Source organism: Gavia stellata, chromosome 25 (assembly GCF_030936135.1).
Source record: "Gavia stellata isolate bGavSte3 chromosome 25, bGavSte3.hap2, whole genome shotgun sequence".
Lineage (NCBI taxonomy): Eukaryota > Metazoa > Chordata > Aves > Gaviiformes > Gaviidae > Gavia > Gavia stellata.
In genome coordinates, this window is record NC_082618.1 from 10,582,536 (window position 1) to 10,597,684 (window position 15,149).

Consider the following 15,149-nt stretch of genomic DNA (forward strand, 5'->3'; position numbering starts at 1 on the left):
ACTGCCTGCTATCCAAATTCATTTTTCCTACTTGACCTAATAAAATGGAAACTGCTTTGTTTGGACATCCTAAAATGCCCAAATTCAAATAAAGAGAATCTTCTGATGTGCCAAATTTGATCTCGATTTGGAATTATTTTGCTCTGCACTAATTTATTTGTCCAATCAGTTATTAATCTTTTTGAGTTTTCGAATATGCTTTCTTGCTGTAATCTTATAACTAATCCTCTGATCCCTAATCTCAGAAAATGCTTTTTCGTTTTCTTTAAAAAAAAAAAAAAATGAGTACTTTGCTTGGTATACTGAAGCAAAACTGATGCTTTGCTGACTTAAAAGATGATGACAGTATATTTTTACTCTCTTGTCAAAGTGCATGTGATACTGCATCTTTTCATATGGTGCTATTTATTTTATTTTAATCTTTTGACAGTGAAAGTAGAACAATGTCACTTCTCTGGTTACTGAAGTAATGTGGTTGCCCAATTAGGTTTGGCTGTATAATAAAAGCTTTTCATGAATATGTTACAGACCTGTCTCTGTGAGGAGTGGGAAACTTCCTAAGTTTAAACTAAAGAAGCTTAAAAAATAAAACTTGTACACTTCGTCTCATCTCTTGCTCATATGATAGAAAAGAGCAACAGTCTCGACTGATGGGATTAATTTGTGTTGCAAACATGAGATTGTTGAGAAATTCTGGTGAAAATCCTAGGCGTCTTCACAGAGTATGTTTTGAGGAATTTAGTCTTTAAGAATACTTTTATTGTGAAACTGCCAGGCTGATTTCATCTTCACAGATCAGCGTTCATCTCCATGGAAGAGCTGAAGTAAAGTCATGCTACTTCCGAGAACAGTCAGACTGATTTTTTTGACCTTATTTTTTACTTACAATGTTCTCTCAAAAAGAAAATTGTCATGAAGTTTTGAGGTCCTTTAGTTTGAAAATTACCATTGTTTCTGATACTGTCCCTTTAAGAAAAAAAAGAATAGTCCAGCCTTTTAAGACTTCTTTGAAATTATTTATTTCCTATGAGAATCTTAGGGGAGCAATTTTCTAATAGGTTTTGGTAAGAAGGGCGGTAAATTTATCTGCTTTGTGATAGCAAGTTTATTGTCCCAAAGGTTTAGTAACAACTAGCTTTCAGTCTAACTCATTATTTTATCCATAAACAAAAGGAGTAGAACTGTGTACTTCTTTTTCACAAAATGTACTTCTGGTACATGTAGTGTATAAGTTGTTATTGATCTGATTTCAGTTGGCCTATGAGTATATGCATTATCTTTTACCCTTTTCTTATGATTGTGAATCCAGGGAATGTACCTTCACCGAATGCTCCTTTAAAAAGAGTGTTGGCTTACACCGGCTGCTTTAGTCGAATGCAAACAATTAAAGAGATACATGAATATCTCTCCCAGAGGCTACGTATAAAAGAAGAAGATATGCGCCTCTGGTTATACAATAGTGAGGTAATGTCAGTCTTTTTTCTTCCTGTTTTTTAATCAGCTTTTGGATATTGTATATCTTATTCTTTTCTATGCATGGAAAAAAAAAAGTGGACATAAGTTTCCTTTGCAGTTTAACCACCCAGGTTGGAAGATTCTTGCCCCTTATTTTCTAGAGTTTTTTGTGCACTCCAAGCAGTGAAATTTAGATTTTGGTGTTAATGACCCAGAAAACTTATCTTCTGTTTTCTTAGTAGCCTGATAAACATTAAATTATTCTGTGATGTATTTTAAAATTGGCAATTGGTTGACCTATTAAAAGGCTTGATAGGAAGTTTCATAGAAACTGTTTTAAATGGAAATAAAAAGATATTCTTTCATTGACACGCATGATGCTGTAGGCTTTGTTGGCACAGAAGCCAGCAGCCATCCAGGATCTTTTGCAAATGTGTATGTGAACAAATTGCAATGAACAAGCAGAATGTATTCCTCCAAATCATTAAGTGCATGTAATTATCTCATTCTAAAGAAATACCACATAAAATTAAAGCATTGAACTAGATGCTTCTGGAGATCAGTGAACTACTGTATTTAATTAACATAGGTAGGAAGCCGGTGCTCTCATTTTTGTGAAGAAATTGTTAATACTGTTTTCATTTCATTGCTTCGAGATTGAAATATCCTCAGACAATTTTAAATCTAGAAGTAATAACTATATCAAGTATTTTTTCTCCTGCAGAACTATCTTACTTTGCTGGATGATGAAGATCACAGACTGGAGTATCTTAAAATCCAAGATGAGCAGCATTTAGTAATAGAAGGTATAAAAAGGGCCTATAATTTGTTTACACGCTAAAACCGAATAGTTTTATATGAGTGTATATATGGTTAGTAAATTGTGTGTAGTACCCATTTCTGTAATTGCCCAAACTACACAAATATATAGGCCTACTGCCCAAGTATTTTATTTTTGGAAGTGTTTTGAGAAGGAAGAGCATGTGTAAATAGATGTCTGTCTCTATATATGGATGTATTGAAAGAAATACAGGAAGAAATACCAAAGCTTCAAATAACCCACTGCCCCTACAGTAATAACTGAAATACCAGAGATTTAACAAAAGCAGTGTGAGGCATCTGAGGCTTTTTCATTGTCTGATTTTTCTTTTGCTAATTTTACAAGAACTCAGGCTATGGTATTTGCATGAACACATTCTTACTCACAAAGCAAAAGGTGACTGAAACTACATGTTTCAGTCCATGTCAGGTTAATTTCTACGATTTTCATTACAAGCTGCTTTTATTTTCACATCTGGAGAGAACCCAATGCATTTGGACTTGACTGCTTGATGGACTCTCGTCGTGGTGAAAAGGCGTCATAAATGATCTCAACCCTTCTTGTTTCAGTTTATGTCCACTGTGTCTTACCTTCCTGCCATGTGCTGCTACGCTAGGCAGTGCTACCAGTCACACATACGTTAAGCCTTTGTCAAAGGTATCAGGGTGCCCGGATCAGCTGAGTTTTCAACTAGTTTGACCTTTTTGGCTAATTTTTTAATAAGAAACAAGTACAAGCATACATACTTAATCCACTCTACTGTTGTCCATACGTCACAGAGGCTATATAGAAATCTGGGTCTTGCATTGTTTCTGTACAAGTTTCACTTAGCATAGCTCTACGTTACACCTCAGGTTGGTGTGCTAGATGGACTCATCCTTTTTGCCACTTGGCTCAGCTCATATTTAATCACTTTAAAATTGGCAGAGTGGCTGATGCAGTTCATTGCATTAATCACTAGACACAAGAGAAGAAATGGGAATTTATACATACGGAGCGCGGAGAGGGACTGCAACTTGCTGTATCAGGTGAAACAGAACCCCGAGGCTGTAGTTCAATAAACAAACCGGCCTTAAGTCAAGACTGACACTGAAAGAAGCAGTCCGCCCTTCCTCTGTGTATTATGCTACCTGCCTTACCCATGGACAGCTGCTTGACACCTATCTGATGAACTGGCTGTGAGAAGTGATCTAGTGAAAAATAACTCCCTCTTTTCAGCTACCTCAGTTTCTTACACCAGTTTGTTGTATGGTTTGTGTCAATGCAAGACAGAGGTTTACAGAGGGATCCTATGGGGAGGCGGTGGTAAAGCTGGTCTAGGAAAGCTTGCATTTTTTTGTCCCACTTTATCTTGAAACACATGCAGTTTGTCCCTGTTCTGAAATAACACTCAAATCTTTTGTTGGTTCATAACAACAACGAATATTAGTGATCGCTCACAAAGTAAACAGATTTGTTCAAATCTGGGGGATCCTGATTAAGTATTAGAATAAGTGCTATAAAATTTGTTAACCAACAGGAAAGAAATTTCAAAGCTGCTTTCTAAAGATGTTACTGGCATGGTTGGAATGATGCCAGTATTAGAATGATTTCCAATAATGATTGGAAACATTGAAATGAAAACTAGCAAAAATAATAACGAAAAAGAAGCATATTTCTAATCTCAATTAATTATTAGAAAATGTAATTAAACCTCTTCAGCTGTTTAAGCTCTCTGGAGTAAGTAACAAACAATTTTTAAAAATCCGTATACCGTATCTCTTTCTAGTTCGAAACAAAGACATGAGCTGGCCAGAAGAGATGTCTTTTATAGCAAACAGCAGTAAAATAGACAGACATAAAGGTAAGTGTTTCGGCATAGTAATTGAATTATGATGAGAAGAAAAATCTGAGAGGCTATATTATGTTGAAACAATTCTTTTTAATATAAGTGCTCTTAACATTGGAAGAGGTCTTTAATGCCTGTGCTGCTTTGCTTGTTCTTCTTGTTTTATTAACTTAAATGCTGGAAATGTGGGAGGGTTGGATGTATAGACAGATAAATTTGTAGATGTTCAGATGCAGCAGTAGCAAATGGTATGTAGCGAATTCTCGATTTTGTGTTTATTATCTTGGATTTTTTTAAGGTAAGGAATAGTTAAGATTTTAACAGATTAATCCAGAAATTTCAGTACCATAATTATTTACCTGAAAATAGTTTTTATGGATTGTACTGATGTCCGTGGTGGACCAGATCCAACAAAATATCTCAATTTCTGTTAACTTAAGTAGAGTTGAGAGAGCAGACATTTTGAACAGGCTGGTCTTCTGTTGCATCTGTGCTAGCTGTAGTCTCGTAATTGGGAGCAGGTTAAATTGAATTGGTTACTGTGAAAAGGTCACGTTCTTAACTTTACTGATATACCATTCTGAATTTTTCACATCTGCACAACTGGTATAATTGTTTTCTTTTTCTTAGTTCCTACTGAAAAGGGTGCTACTGGGTTAAGCAATCTGGGTAACACATGTTTCATGAACTCCAGTATCCAGTGTGTCAGTAATACACAACCTCTAACGCGGTATTTCATCTCAGGAAGACATCTTTATGAACTTAACAGGTAATTTTCTATTTGAGAGCGTTGGCATTTTAGATGCTGTAACATGTATTTAAAATGAGTTTCAGCTTTCGGAAGTAGACGGTATGAATAAATCCTTTTAAGTTCAGTGTTACCAGCCATCAGCTACAGCAGATACTAGATTAGATACATGAAAGTATAACCTTTTGTTTCTGAGAGAGTTAAAACAGTTCAGCAAGAAGCCTTTGCACTTCCTTGTTTATCCCCATGCTTGAACTTTGTTTAAATTTTAGTATGGTATTAATTACTTTATGATTTCTAGGACAAATCCAATAGGAATGAAAGGACACATGGCCAAGTGCTATGGGGATTTGGTGCAGGAGTTGTGGAGTGGAACTCAGAAGAATATAGCACCGTTAAAGCTGCGGGTAAGTCTGTGATGTGTGTTATTTAAAGGTGGAAAGCAAGAATTTATTTGGCTAGCAGAAATCTTTTAATGCACTTTTTCCTGATGTTACCCATATTGTAATGGTTCTGGGACTCAACTCAGTATCTCCCCTAGAGAAAGTGAGAAACTTGGGCATGTATTTCAAGTGTTGAAAGTTGGCTGTGAAGCCAGGGCCCGTGTCATGTTGCCTGTAAGGAATGCAGGGGAGGTGTTCAGGAAAGGGCTGTGCAGGGGCAAGGTGCACATCTGAAGGAGGCCAGGATTCATCAGTTCTGGTGCTCAGGACTTGAGCAGCTTTCTGGGGAATATAATCATGGTTCAGTGGTTGTAAGGTCAAAGGAGTTACCTGATAGGTATCAGAGGTTGTGGTTTAAGATGTGGCTTTTATAGCCCTTGTTAGGGACAAAAGATTATGCATTTGCCTGCTAATGGTGTTTTGTTCTGGAAGAATAGGGGGTTACCCTTAACTCTTGGCAATTGAATTTGTGCTCGCTGACAGCATGCGTCATGCCTACAGTATTTTGATTTATTGTTATGACTTTTATTACATGATGTTAAGTAACTTTCTGGCTTTTTTAATAGTGGACAATAGCAAAATATGCTCCAAGATTTAATGGTTTTCAACAGCAAGACTCACAGGAGCTTCTGGCTTTTCTTTTGGATGGTCTTCATGAGGATTTGAACAGAGTTCACGATAAGCCATATGTTGAACTGAAGGACAGTGATGGTCGACCAGACTGGGAAGTAGCAGCAGAGGTATGGGTTAAAATTTTGGGGTTTGGGGCTTCTTTGCTGGTTTTTTTCCTTACAGGACTAAGCTGCTAAGTTGTTGATGAGGCTGTCTGTGGCAATACTCTTTCAGGACTGTACCGTCTTTTGGAACTTGTTAGACCTGTGATTTAAGGAGTCAATTTCACCTTTGAAATGAAAATGAGTTTTAAGTATTATAATAAAGGTATAAAGATAATACTTCACAATCATTTTGAACAACTCCTCAGAATTATGGAGTATCAACATTTTTCAAGATCACTGATGGATTCTTTCAGAAGTACTTTCAATGATGTCATACCCTGATTATTGTGTCAATTGAAGTAACTTTTCTTAGTTCATGTTGAAATGAAATACTTCCTATTTATTAGAAATTGGTAAACAACTTCTGTGGAAATAATATGACTTCCATAGGCCAATGAAATTTTGGAGGTCTTGCAGCATATCCTCCTTCCTGTAGTTCCAGCAAGTAGTCTTCAGTTTCTAACTTTCTGTTGGTTTTTTGTACTTCATTTTAGGCCTGGGAAAACCATCTGAGAAGAAACAGATCCATTGTCGTCGATTTATTTCATGGGCAGCTGAAATCCCAAGTGAAATGTAAAACTTGTGGACATATAAGTGTTAGATTTGACCCTTTTAATTTTTTATCCTTGCCTTTGCCAATGGATAGCTACATGCACCTAGAAATTACAGGTGAGTTGGTAGTGTTTAACTCACTATAAACTTGTCAGTGCTAAAATAAAAATTGTATATGTAGAACAGATTTTCAACAGCTATAAAACATCCAAATTTTGTTTGTGTTAGCACTTACGCTTAAAAATAGTGTAACAATTTTAATATAACAGAGTACAAGAATTTTCATTGGAATACAGTTAAACTAAAATAAAACCTTTAAAAGAAGAGTGTAGATGGCCCATTTGCAGTCTTGACTAAAGGACTTAATACAGAAACATGTAAAATGGAGATTCTGAGAACTACCTTTCTGGTCACTGTGTTGTGGAGGTTGTCCTAAATCTGCCCAGAGCAAAAAAGAAGGGCTGTCGGGAGTGTACAAACAAAAAATACTTTGAGTCATGAACTATACTATGAAGAACCCATGAATTGTTGGAAAAGAGGCAAAAGGAAAGATGATAAAGTGAAACAAATTTTGAAACCATTTTCTACTGCCTACATAGCAAGAGATTTTCTGACAGTTGTCTGCAGACCTTGAAAATTGGCTGGTAAAAAAAAATAAATTATACCTTCAAGTGGGGAAAAAAAATACTTTCTAATAAGTAAGTAGCTGTAATGTATTATTCTCATTAAAACTTTCCTGGTTTGCTGACCAGTGTGTTTCTTTTCCCCTTTAAAGTAATTAAATTAGATGGTACTACTCCTGTTCGATATGGTCTGAGGTTGAACATGGATGAAAAATACACAGGTTTGAAAAAACAGTTAAGTGAACTCTGCGGGCTAAAACCAGAACAGATTCTACTTGCAGAAGTGCATAGCTCCAATATAAAGGTAAGAAGAAAAAAAATTAAATCATTGCTGCAAAATACTTCTGGTACTTTGTTTGTTACTTGTGTACAGTGGCATACTTCTTCATTCTTTTTGACATTAAGCTTTGCTTACAAGAACTGTGAAATGATTTAACTAAACGTGTGATAAGAAAGTCAGCTTAGTTATATCTCTGTGGGAACTTTTATTTTGTCCTTAAACCATAATTTGGCTTGCTTTAAATAGATTTAAAATCAAAGTAAACTGAACCAAAATAAAGCACTTGTAAACAAAATTAATAGTGATGTAGAAGCTTGCAGAAGTTTAACTGAATTGATTACTAATGCTATTTTTAGGAAAAAAAGGATAAAATCATCTTGAGGTAATAAATCTCAAGTTAGAGTGCATGATGAGCTTAACCATTGTCAAGATGTTGGAGGCATAAGTAATAACTGGCTTTAACATGTATGTATATGTGTGTGTATATATATAATTTTTTTTGCTGTCATTGAATAGGATTAAAATTGCTTGAAACAAGGTGCTCTCAGTCTGTTTAGAGAATCATTGATAACTCTCTCGGGTCTTGTGGCAGAGATCTGCAAAGGGGTGTGCTTGTTGGCTCCCTTTTTGCCTTCCAGAAAGATGTAAGAAAGCAGATGGGAGGGAAGAGATGAGCTGATAGGTGCACTGTTTTCAAGAGAACAAAACATGTTTGTAGTCACAGATAGAAGTATATACACGTCTGACTAACTTTCCCTTTTTTACTGAAGAACTTTCCTCAAGACAATCAGAAAGTCCGGTTATCAGTGAGCGGGTTTTTGTGTGCATTTGAAATACCAATTCCAGGATCCCCTACATCAGCATCAAGTCCTGTGCAGACAGGTAAACGAAAATATATTTATTTTCCTGTTCATTTAAAATGCACAGTGCTTAGTTACTGGAGAAATTCGGGAGAAAACCTTACTTCTTAGTAATAAATAAACTGAGGATTAAAGAAAGACAAATACATTACAGTTCTTATCCACAGAGAAGCTGTGAGCACTCTCAGTATCTACTGATGGTCTGTGATCCTTTTTAGGATCATGCCCAGGATAGCAGTCTGAGGATCGCTATATACTTGTTTTAGTTAAAGACACAAGAAACAAGCAAAATATTTAATACTTGTGGATTGGCTCTAAGGCAGGATGTAGAAAAAATTGGAAGCATGGTTTTGGTTTTGTTGTTTGTGGTTTCATATATGGGTTGTAAACACCTCTGTTATTCTTCGCGCTTGCATGCTCTGATTTTGCAAAGTTGCAGGCAAATTAAAAGGTTAGCTGTTGGTCTTAAGGAGAGTAGAAGATATTTCATTAAATGCATTGAACAGAATGGAAAGGATAAAAATCTTGTGATCAATTCTGGTTACTGTAGATAATTGAGAATGTAATTGTCTATCTACAGATGTCTCAGCTGGGCCATCAGCTAATGGAGCACCCAACATAATGATGAACGGGGACCTTCCTAAACCAACCCTAATTCCAAATGGAATGCCAAATACTGTAGTGCCATGTGGAACAGAGCGTAACCTTGCCAACTGGACTCTCAATGGTCATGTGCCCTTGCTTTCTGATAGTCCATGTACAGGGTATATAATTGCAGTCCACAGAAAAATGGTTAGTAGATTTTGCATTTATTATATATTCTTCACGTAACACACATTGAAAGAAAGTCAACGAGGATGTTTTTAATGTCCATATGATAAATTAATCTTTATTTCTTAAGAAGAGGGAGCATGAATCCATTTCCCTCTTAAGTAAGCGCCAAGTTCTACAGAAACACAACTCTTGTAAATTTAAATCGTAATGTCTAATGTTAGTGTATTTTTCTTTCCTTAGTACTGGCATGCTTCCCAGTTCTTTAATGCTGACATGCATATTTGGGCGTTCGCTAACTCCCTGATGAAATGTTCCAGATCCTTTGAGCAGAAAAAATTCTAATTAGAGGAGCTACTAATGCATTTCTTTCCCATTATGTGGAAAAGCCTTATTTCTTACATGCAAACAGAGTGAAGATAAATGGTACATTCCTGGGTCGTTCTGTTAGCGTGAAGTACTCTTTGTAAAAGCATCTGTAGTTAAGTTGAACTCTAAATGTCAAAGCTGGATGACTGAACACCTCAAACAGCCACGCGTTCTGTGCTCACTGTGTCCAGACTTTAGAGTCTGTTGATGTTTAGAGCTCGGTGGATATGGGCCAGGAGGCCATTTAACTTCCCTCTTTACTGTGTTTGAATGAGGTTTTTTTGCTTTATTCTCTCAAGTGGTGGCCACTAACCACTGTCATCACTGTTAATCTTGATTCAAATTTTGCAGAATCTCGTAGGTGGTTGGTATAATGCTTTTAAGCTGTTACAAGCTGCTAATTATACTGCTTAAAAACCAATAAAAGTTGTTTGTGGAAGCTATTCCAGGAATCCACACTTGTCATTGTCAAAAATCTTATCAATGGAAAGGGTTAAACATATAAAACTTATGCAAGGTGGTAGGCGTTTGCTGTACCTCAGTGTCATTAAGTCGGCTTGTTAAATCTTTCTTATAAATGGGAGGTGTAGCATGACGGTTAGTTTGTCCACTTGGAATAAGTTGTGTACAAGTCTATAGTGCCTCCTTTAGACGTAAAGGTTTTCTTTCTCTAGCAAACATAAGCTTGCCTAGTGTAGAAGTCATTCTGAGACAGATGTTAGCATCATTAGGTGCATGTCTGCATTACAATATTACCATGTGGTGGGAAAAATAAGAAATATGCCTCATATGAAATATAAAATATTGGACATGGTGGAAATACAGATTTATGTTCGATGCGGTCTAATGCCTAAATAATATTGCCATAATATTGTAAAATACAAAAAAGTTTTCAAGTCAATGATCAAAATGTACAGTATTTATTATTAGAAAAAATTGCTGAAATGGAGCACTTTTAATAGAAATAATGGTCCATTTTAATTGCCAAAGCCTGAAATAAGTAACAAGGTAATCATCCTAGTAGTTACAGTAATGTGAGTTAATGCATACTTACATCTGAGCCATTCTTTTATTTCACATACGCAGATGCGGACAGAATTATATTTTCTTTCATCTCAGAAGAATCGTCCTAGTCTCTTTGGAATGCCGCTAATTGTTCCTTGTACAGTTCATACACGGAAAAAAGACCTGTATGATGCAGTGTGGATTCAGGTTTCCAGGCTTGCTAGCCCTCTCCCGCCTCAGGAAGCTAGTAATCATGCACAGGACTGGTGAGTTTGGCATCTCAATCTTTGGCCTGAATTACGTAATACAATGACTTGGACTTGCTTACAAGATTTAAAACTATATTAATCTTCATCTTTATCAGTTTTGACTTCTCATAATACCTCTGTTGAATGAACGTACGCTTTTTAATGTATAATTAAGCTTTAAATGTCAACAACTTTAGGAACAATTGTGTGCGCTTTTACCCCAAATGCTTTCTGCCTGCAGATTCCATTTAGTGGGTTATTTTTGTAAGAAGTCATTTTAGAGTCCTGCATTTTAATATTGGCAATAATTAAAAAAAACTTCTAATCCTTTTTAATACAGTTAAATGTAGCATACCTTCTAGCTGCACTTAAAGGTTGGCTTTACACAAATTGGTTGATTTGTTCTCATCCAGCAATTGATAATTAATTATATCTGACGACTTTAGGCAATGTAAAGGCAGGTCTTTTTTTAACAGCTTAATCTGATCAAAATTATAATTTGGGGTGGGTGGGTGGTTTTTTTAAAGTAAACATAGCAAGCATAGTGAAGGAATGTAATTGGCAGTCTGAATGAGTGCTCATATTTCCTGTTGCATTCTCTTCTGTTTCAGTGATGATAGCATGGGATATCAGTATCCGTTCACCCTAAGGGTAGTTCAAAAGGATGGAAATTCTTGTGCTTGGTGTCCATGGTACAGGTAAATGGTCCTTTTTAGGTTTAAGGAAGGGAATCACTCCAGCAGAAAGGTTTGTGATGTGTTTCAGACGTCAGAGGTAATATCAAACAATAAGAATCTGGAATCTAATTTAACCAAAACTCTCACATGGAAGACTTTCACTGTAGTATGGCTTTTAGGACTTGGAGAGCTGAAAGCTCTGCTGACACAGAAACTTTAAATTAGGAGACAGACATCAGATTATGAAAAACCTCTTAACGCCTTACAATATTTTCTATGCATGTGTGTATATATGCAGGCACATAGGTGTACATATTTGGATGATTTGTGGGGGTTTCATACGAAACTAAACTTTTAGATGTAAATCATCTACCCTCACTAGTTCCTGTGCCATTTGAAGAGTAAGAACTAAAATGGCCGATAAGAAATTCACCCTGGAAGCATGCTTGGAATTTTCCCTAAACAAAGACAGGCTAACGAAAATTCCAGACCCTTGCTGGAAGCTATTCAGACCATATACTCATTTTTAAAAAAAAAGTCTCTTACAGCTAGTTAAATAAAGTACATTAGCTATCATGTTGTAAAATACTTGTGGAGACAGAGCATTGTAGTTTTTTGGTGTTGTAGGTAGGCTTGGTCAGCATTATATGCAGGTAGATGGTTGAGCTCACCCAACTGCTTCAATTTCTCATCTCTATTGAAGTGTTGTAGTAAAATAGCAGACTGACACTGATTATTGTTTTATAAAAATGCCTCTTTTTTACACTGAAGGCAAGGCCTGAAACTTTGAGGGTGCGTATGTTACAAAACAAGGCACAGAATTGGAGTGTGAAGTAACGTAAAAGTTAGTTATTCGGCAGTTTACTTACCACCTCTAACTTTTTGATTTAGATTTTGCCGTGGCTGTAAAATTGAGTGCACAGAAGACAGAGCTTGTGTTGGGAATGCTTACATTGCTGTAGACTGGGATCCAACAGCACTCCATCTGCGCTACCAGACGTCTCAAGAACGGGTAAAATTTCAACACAAACCCTTTGTTGTTTGTTAATAGCTCTGAAGCACACGCCATTTCACCAATTTTTTTTTTCAATTGATGCTTCTTTTGTCCATTTAATGTTAAAATAAAGTCAGTAATCATTGAACAGTATATTCTAGATAAATTAATGTCTTCATGTTATACCTCTTACTTGACCGTAACGTGGAAGGGAAGCTTTTAAGAAACCACAGCAGTGTGTTTTCTGTCTGTATTTTCTAAGCACACCAGTGCTATAAAAAGTTATGCATGTGAGTAAATCTGTTTCCTCTTTGAATCAACAAAACATATCTAAAGGTAAACCTATAGCTGAGTTGATGTAGAATAGCTGTTCAAACTTGTGAGTTGAATCTATAAACTTGTGCTTTATGGATAATTTTGTAAGCAGAACCCAAGAATAAGGACAGACATTTGTATGTCTGCCTCTTCATAATTGAAATTAAATTTCTGCTAAAACTTATTGCACCTGGTTTTTATCTTTAATCCTACATAACTATATGGTATTATTTGTATGATACTGTGAATAGAGCCTTCCTCTGAGCAGTTTGTATGTTTCCAAGTCAGATACAGTTTTGTCTCACTTTAGATTGTAGAAGAACATGAAAGTGTTGAACAAAGCCGACGAGCTCAAGCAGAGCCCATCAATCTAGATAGTTGTCTTAGAGCCTTCACCAGTGAGGAAGAACTGGGGGAGGATGAGATGTACTACTGTTCCAAATGCAAGACCCATTGTTTGGCCACCAAAAAACTGGATCTTTGGAGACTTCCCCCTATTTTGGTATGATCTTGTGTAATTTTCCTCTACAGCAACAAAACCAAAGTACATTGATCACAAATTTGAATTGCTAGGTATGTCTCCTTGTTCTGAATAAGAAGATTTGCTTTTGTTCACAGTCTCAGGAGGGGCATTGACTTAGTTTGTTTCATGCATTTCTGTAACACAGGCAAATAAAACAAACCTCAAATCCTTTTTTGAATCTTTTTAGCTGATACATTGCAGGAAATGGTGGTGTTTTGCATTCAGTGTCATCTGTTCTGATCTAGAATTCACGCTTAGGAAGTCTTTCCAGTAACGTGATCTTTTGTCTGGTTGTGTAACACCTGCATTTGTTGCTTTTCAAATTTGGTAGGTTATTCAAAACACACAGTGCTGATTACTGAATTGAAGCAACCTTTTCCATCATTTCCCCATGAAAATATTAGCTCTGTATTTTACCAGCTTGGTCTGAAAATCCAAATTGTCACATTACAGCATTGTTACTGTTTTTTATTAGCATATGATAAAATGTGTATGTTTCGGGGAAAATTATTTTTAAACAGTGAAATTACTCACTATGATGTAATTGTCCTCCTTTAATTTTCTCTAACATGTTTCTCCTTAGATCATTCACCTGAAAAGATTTCAGTTCGTAAATGGCCGCTGGATAAAATCTCAGAAAATTGTTAAATTTCCCAGAGAAAATTTTGACCCAAGTGCCTTTTTGGTACAAAGGGATCCAAGTCATTTTCAAAGAAAGCAGCTAACGCTCCAGGTCGAAAGCCTTCCTGAACCACGGACTCTCCAAGGGGAGTCTAGAAAAACAGATCTGCAGATCACTTACACACCAGGAGAAGGAGATACACTGAACAGAAGTCCATCCTCCCTTAACACTACTGTCTTGAATAATATCAAAGGTAGGTAATAATTAGGGAAAATTCCAGTCAATACTGGTATTTGGAGGGGGAAAAAATTATATTAGGAACAAAATTTTAACGTTTGTTTGGCCAAAGCACTACCTTTGTTTTTAAACACTCTTTTCTGTTGTTGTTTGCCCTGGAAAGCTTAGTGAAGCTTTACCGTAAAAAAAAAAAAAGAAAAAAGAAAAAAAAAGTTACTCAGTGATAACAGATATTGGCACTGTCTGCTTGTGTAAGTGGGATGGATTAAGAGTGAGGAATGTGCTCCTGCATTGAAGAGTTAAATTTCAGTTTATAGGTGTATGTATGTGTGTGCACAAATACAGTTTTACTTTTGTATACTACTCATTAGTTGCAGTGAAACAGTATTTCTTAATGTTTCGTTATTCAAAAAACACTTTTTAAAAAAAAATCTAGACTATGTGTTTACTTACCTTAGTAGTCCACATGTTTTCTGTTTTAGCATCTCCGTCTTTGGGAAGGAAAAGTGGAACCAGCTGTCCTTCAAGTAAAAACAGTAGCCCAAACAGTAGCCCAAGGACTTTAGGAAGAGGTAAAGGGCGTCTGCGGCTACCACAACTGGGTAAAAACAAACTGTCAAGTAGCAAAGAAAACTTGGATGCAAGTAAAGAGAACGGTACTGACCAGGAACAGAGATATACTTCTGATCAAGGTGATGCTCTTACTAGAGGGCAGATTTTGGGTGGTAGCCAGAGTGAACTATATACTGCTCAGGACAATGAGATGCCTCTAGCCAACGGATACATCTGTGAGCAGAATGCATATAGTAATGGCAGTATCAATGGTCAAATTGACAACCACAGTGAGGATGATATTACAGATGACCAAAGAGAAGAAGTATGTGTTAACCCTATCTACAATCTATATGCAATTTCGGTAAGTTGACTTTTTATGCAAGTAAACTATCTTTATGTGGCATTGTTTTGATTAAATGCATTTACTCTGTTGTTTTCATTACAAAAA

General features: G+C 36.2%; 1 protein-coding gene across 1 annotated transcript in view; it reads left to right on the plus strand.

The window, feature by feature from the left end:
• Positions 1-15,149, plus strand: part of USP32 (ubiquitin specific peptidase 32) — an 80,934-nt gene that overhangs the window by 62,815 nt on the left and 2,970 nt on the right. Inside the window, exons 17-32 of the mRNA XM_059829268.1 lie at positions 1,310-1,464; positions 2,180-2,261; positions 4,044-4,118; positions 4,734-4,872; positions 5,153-5,258; positions 5,861-6,034; positions 6,565-6,739; positions 7,398-7,549; positions 8,296-8,407; positions 8,966-9,177; positions 10,612-10,796; positions 11,390-11,476; positions 12,347-12,467; positions 13,075-13,266; positions 13,871-14,162; positions 14,629-15,062. Coding sequence (XP_059685251.1) covers positions 1,310-1,464; positions 2,180-2,261; positions 4,044-4,118; positions 4,734-4,872; positions 5,153-5,258; positions 5,861-6,034; positions 6,565-6,739; positions 7,398-7,549; positions 8,296-8,407; positions 8,966-9,177; positions 10,612-10,796; positions 11,390-11,476; positions 12,347-12,467; positions 13,075-13,266; positions 13,871-14,162; positions 14,629-15,062 — 2,693 coding nt within the window. The remainder of the gene's footprint in view (positions 1-1,309; positions 1,465-2,179; positions 2,262-4,043; positions 4,119-4,733; positions 4,873-5,152; positions 5,259-5,860; positions 6,035-6,564; positions 6,740-7,397; positions 7,550-8,295; positions 8,408-8,965; positions 9,178-10,611; positions 10,797-11,389; positions 11,477-12,346; positions 12,468-13,074; positions 13,267-13,870; positions 14,163-14,628; positions 15,063-15,149) is intronic.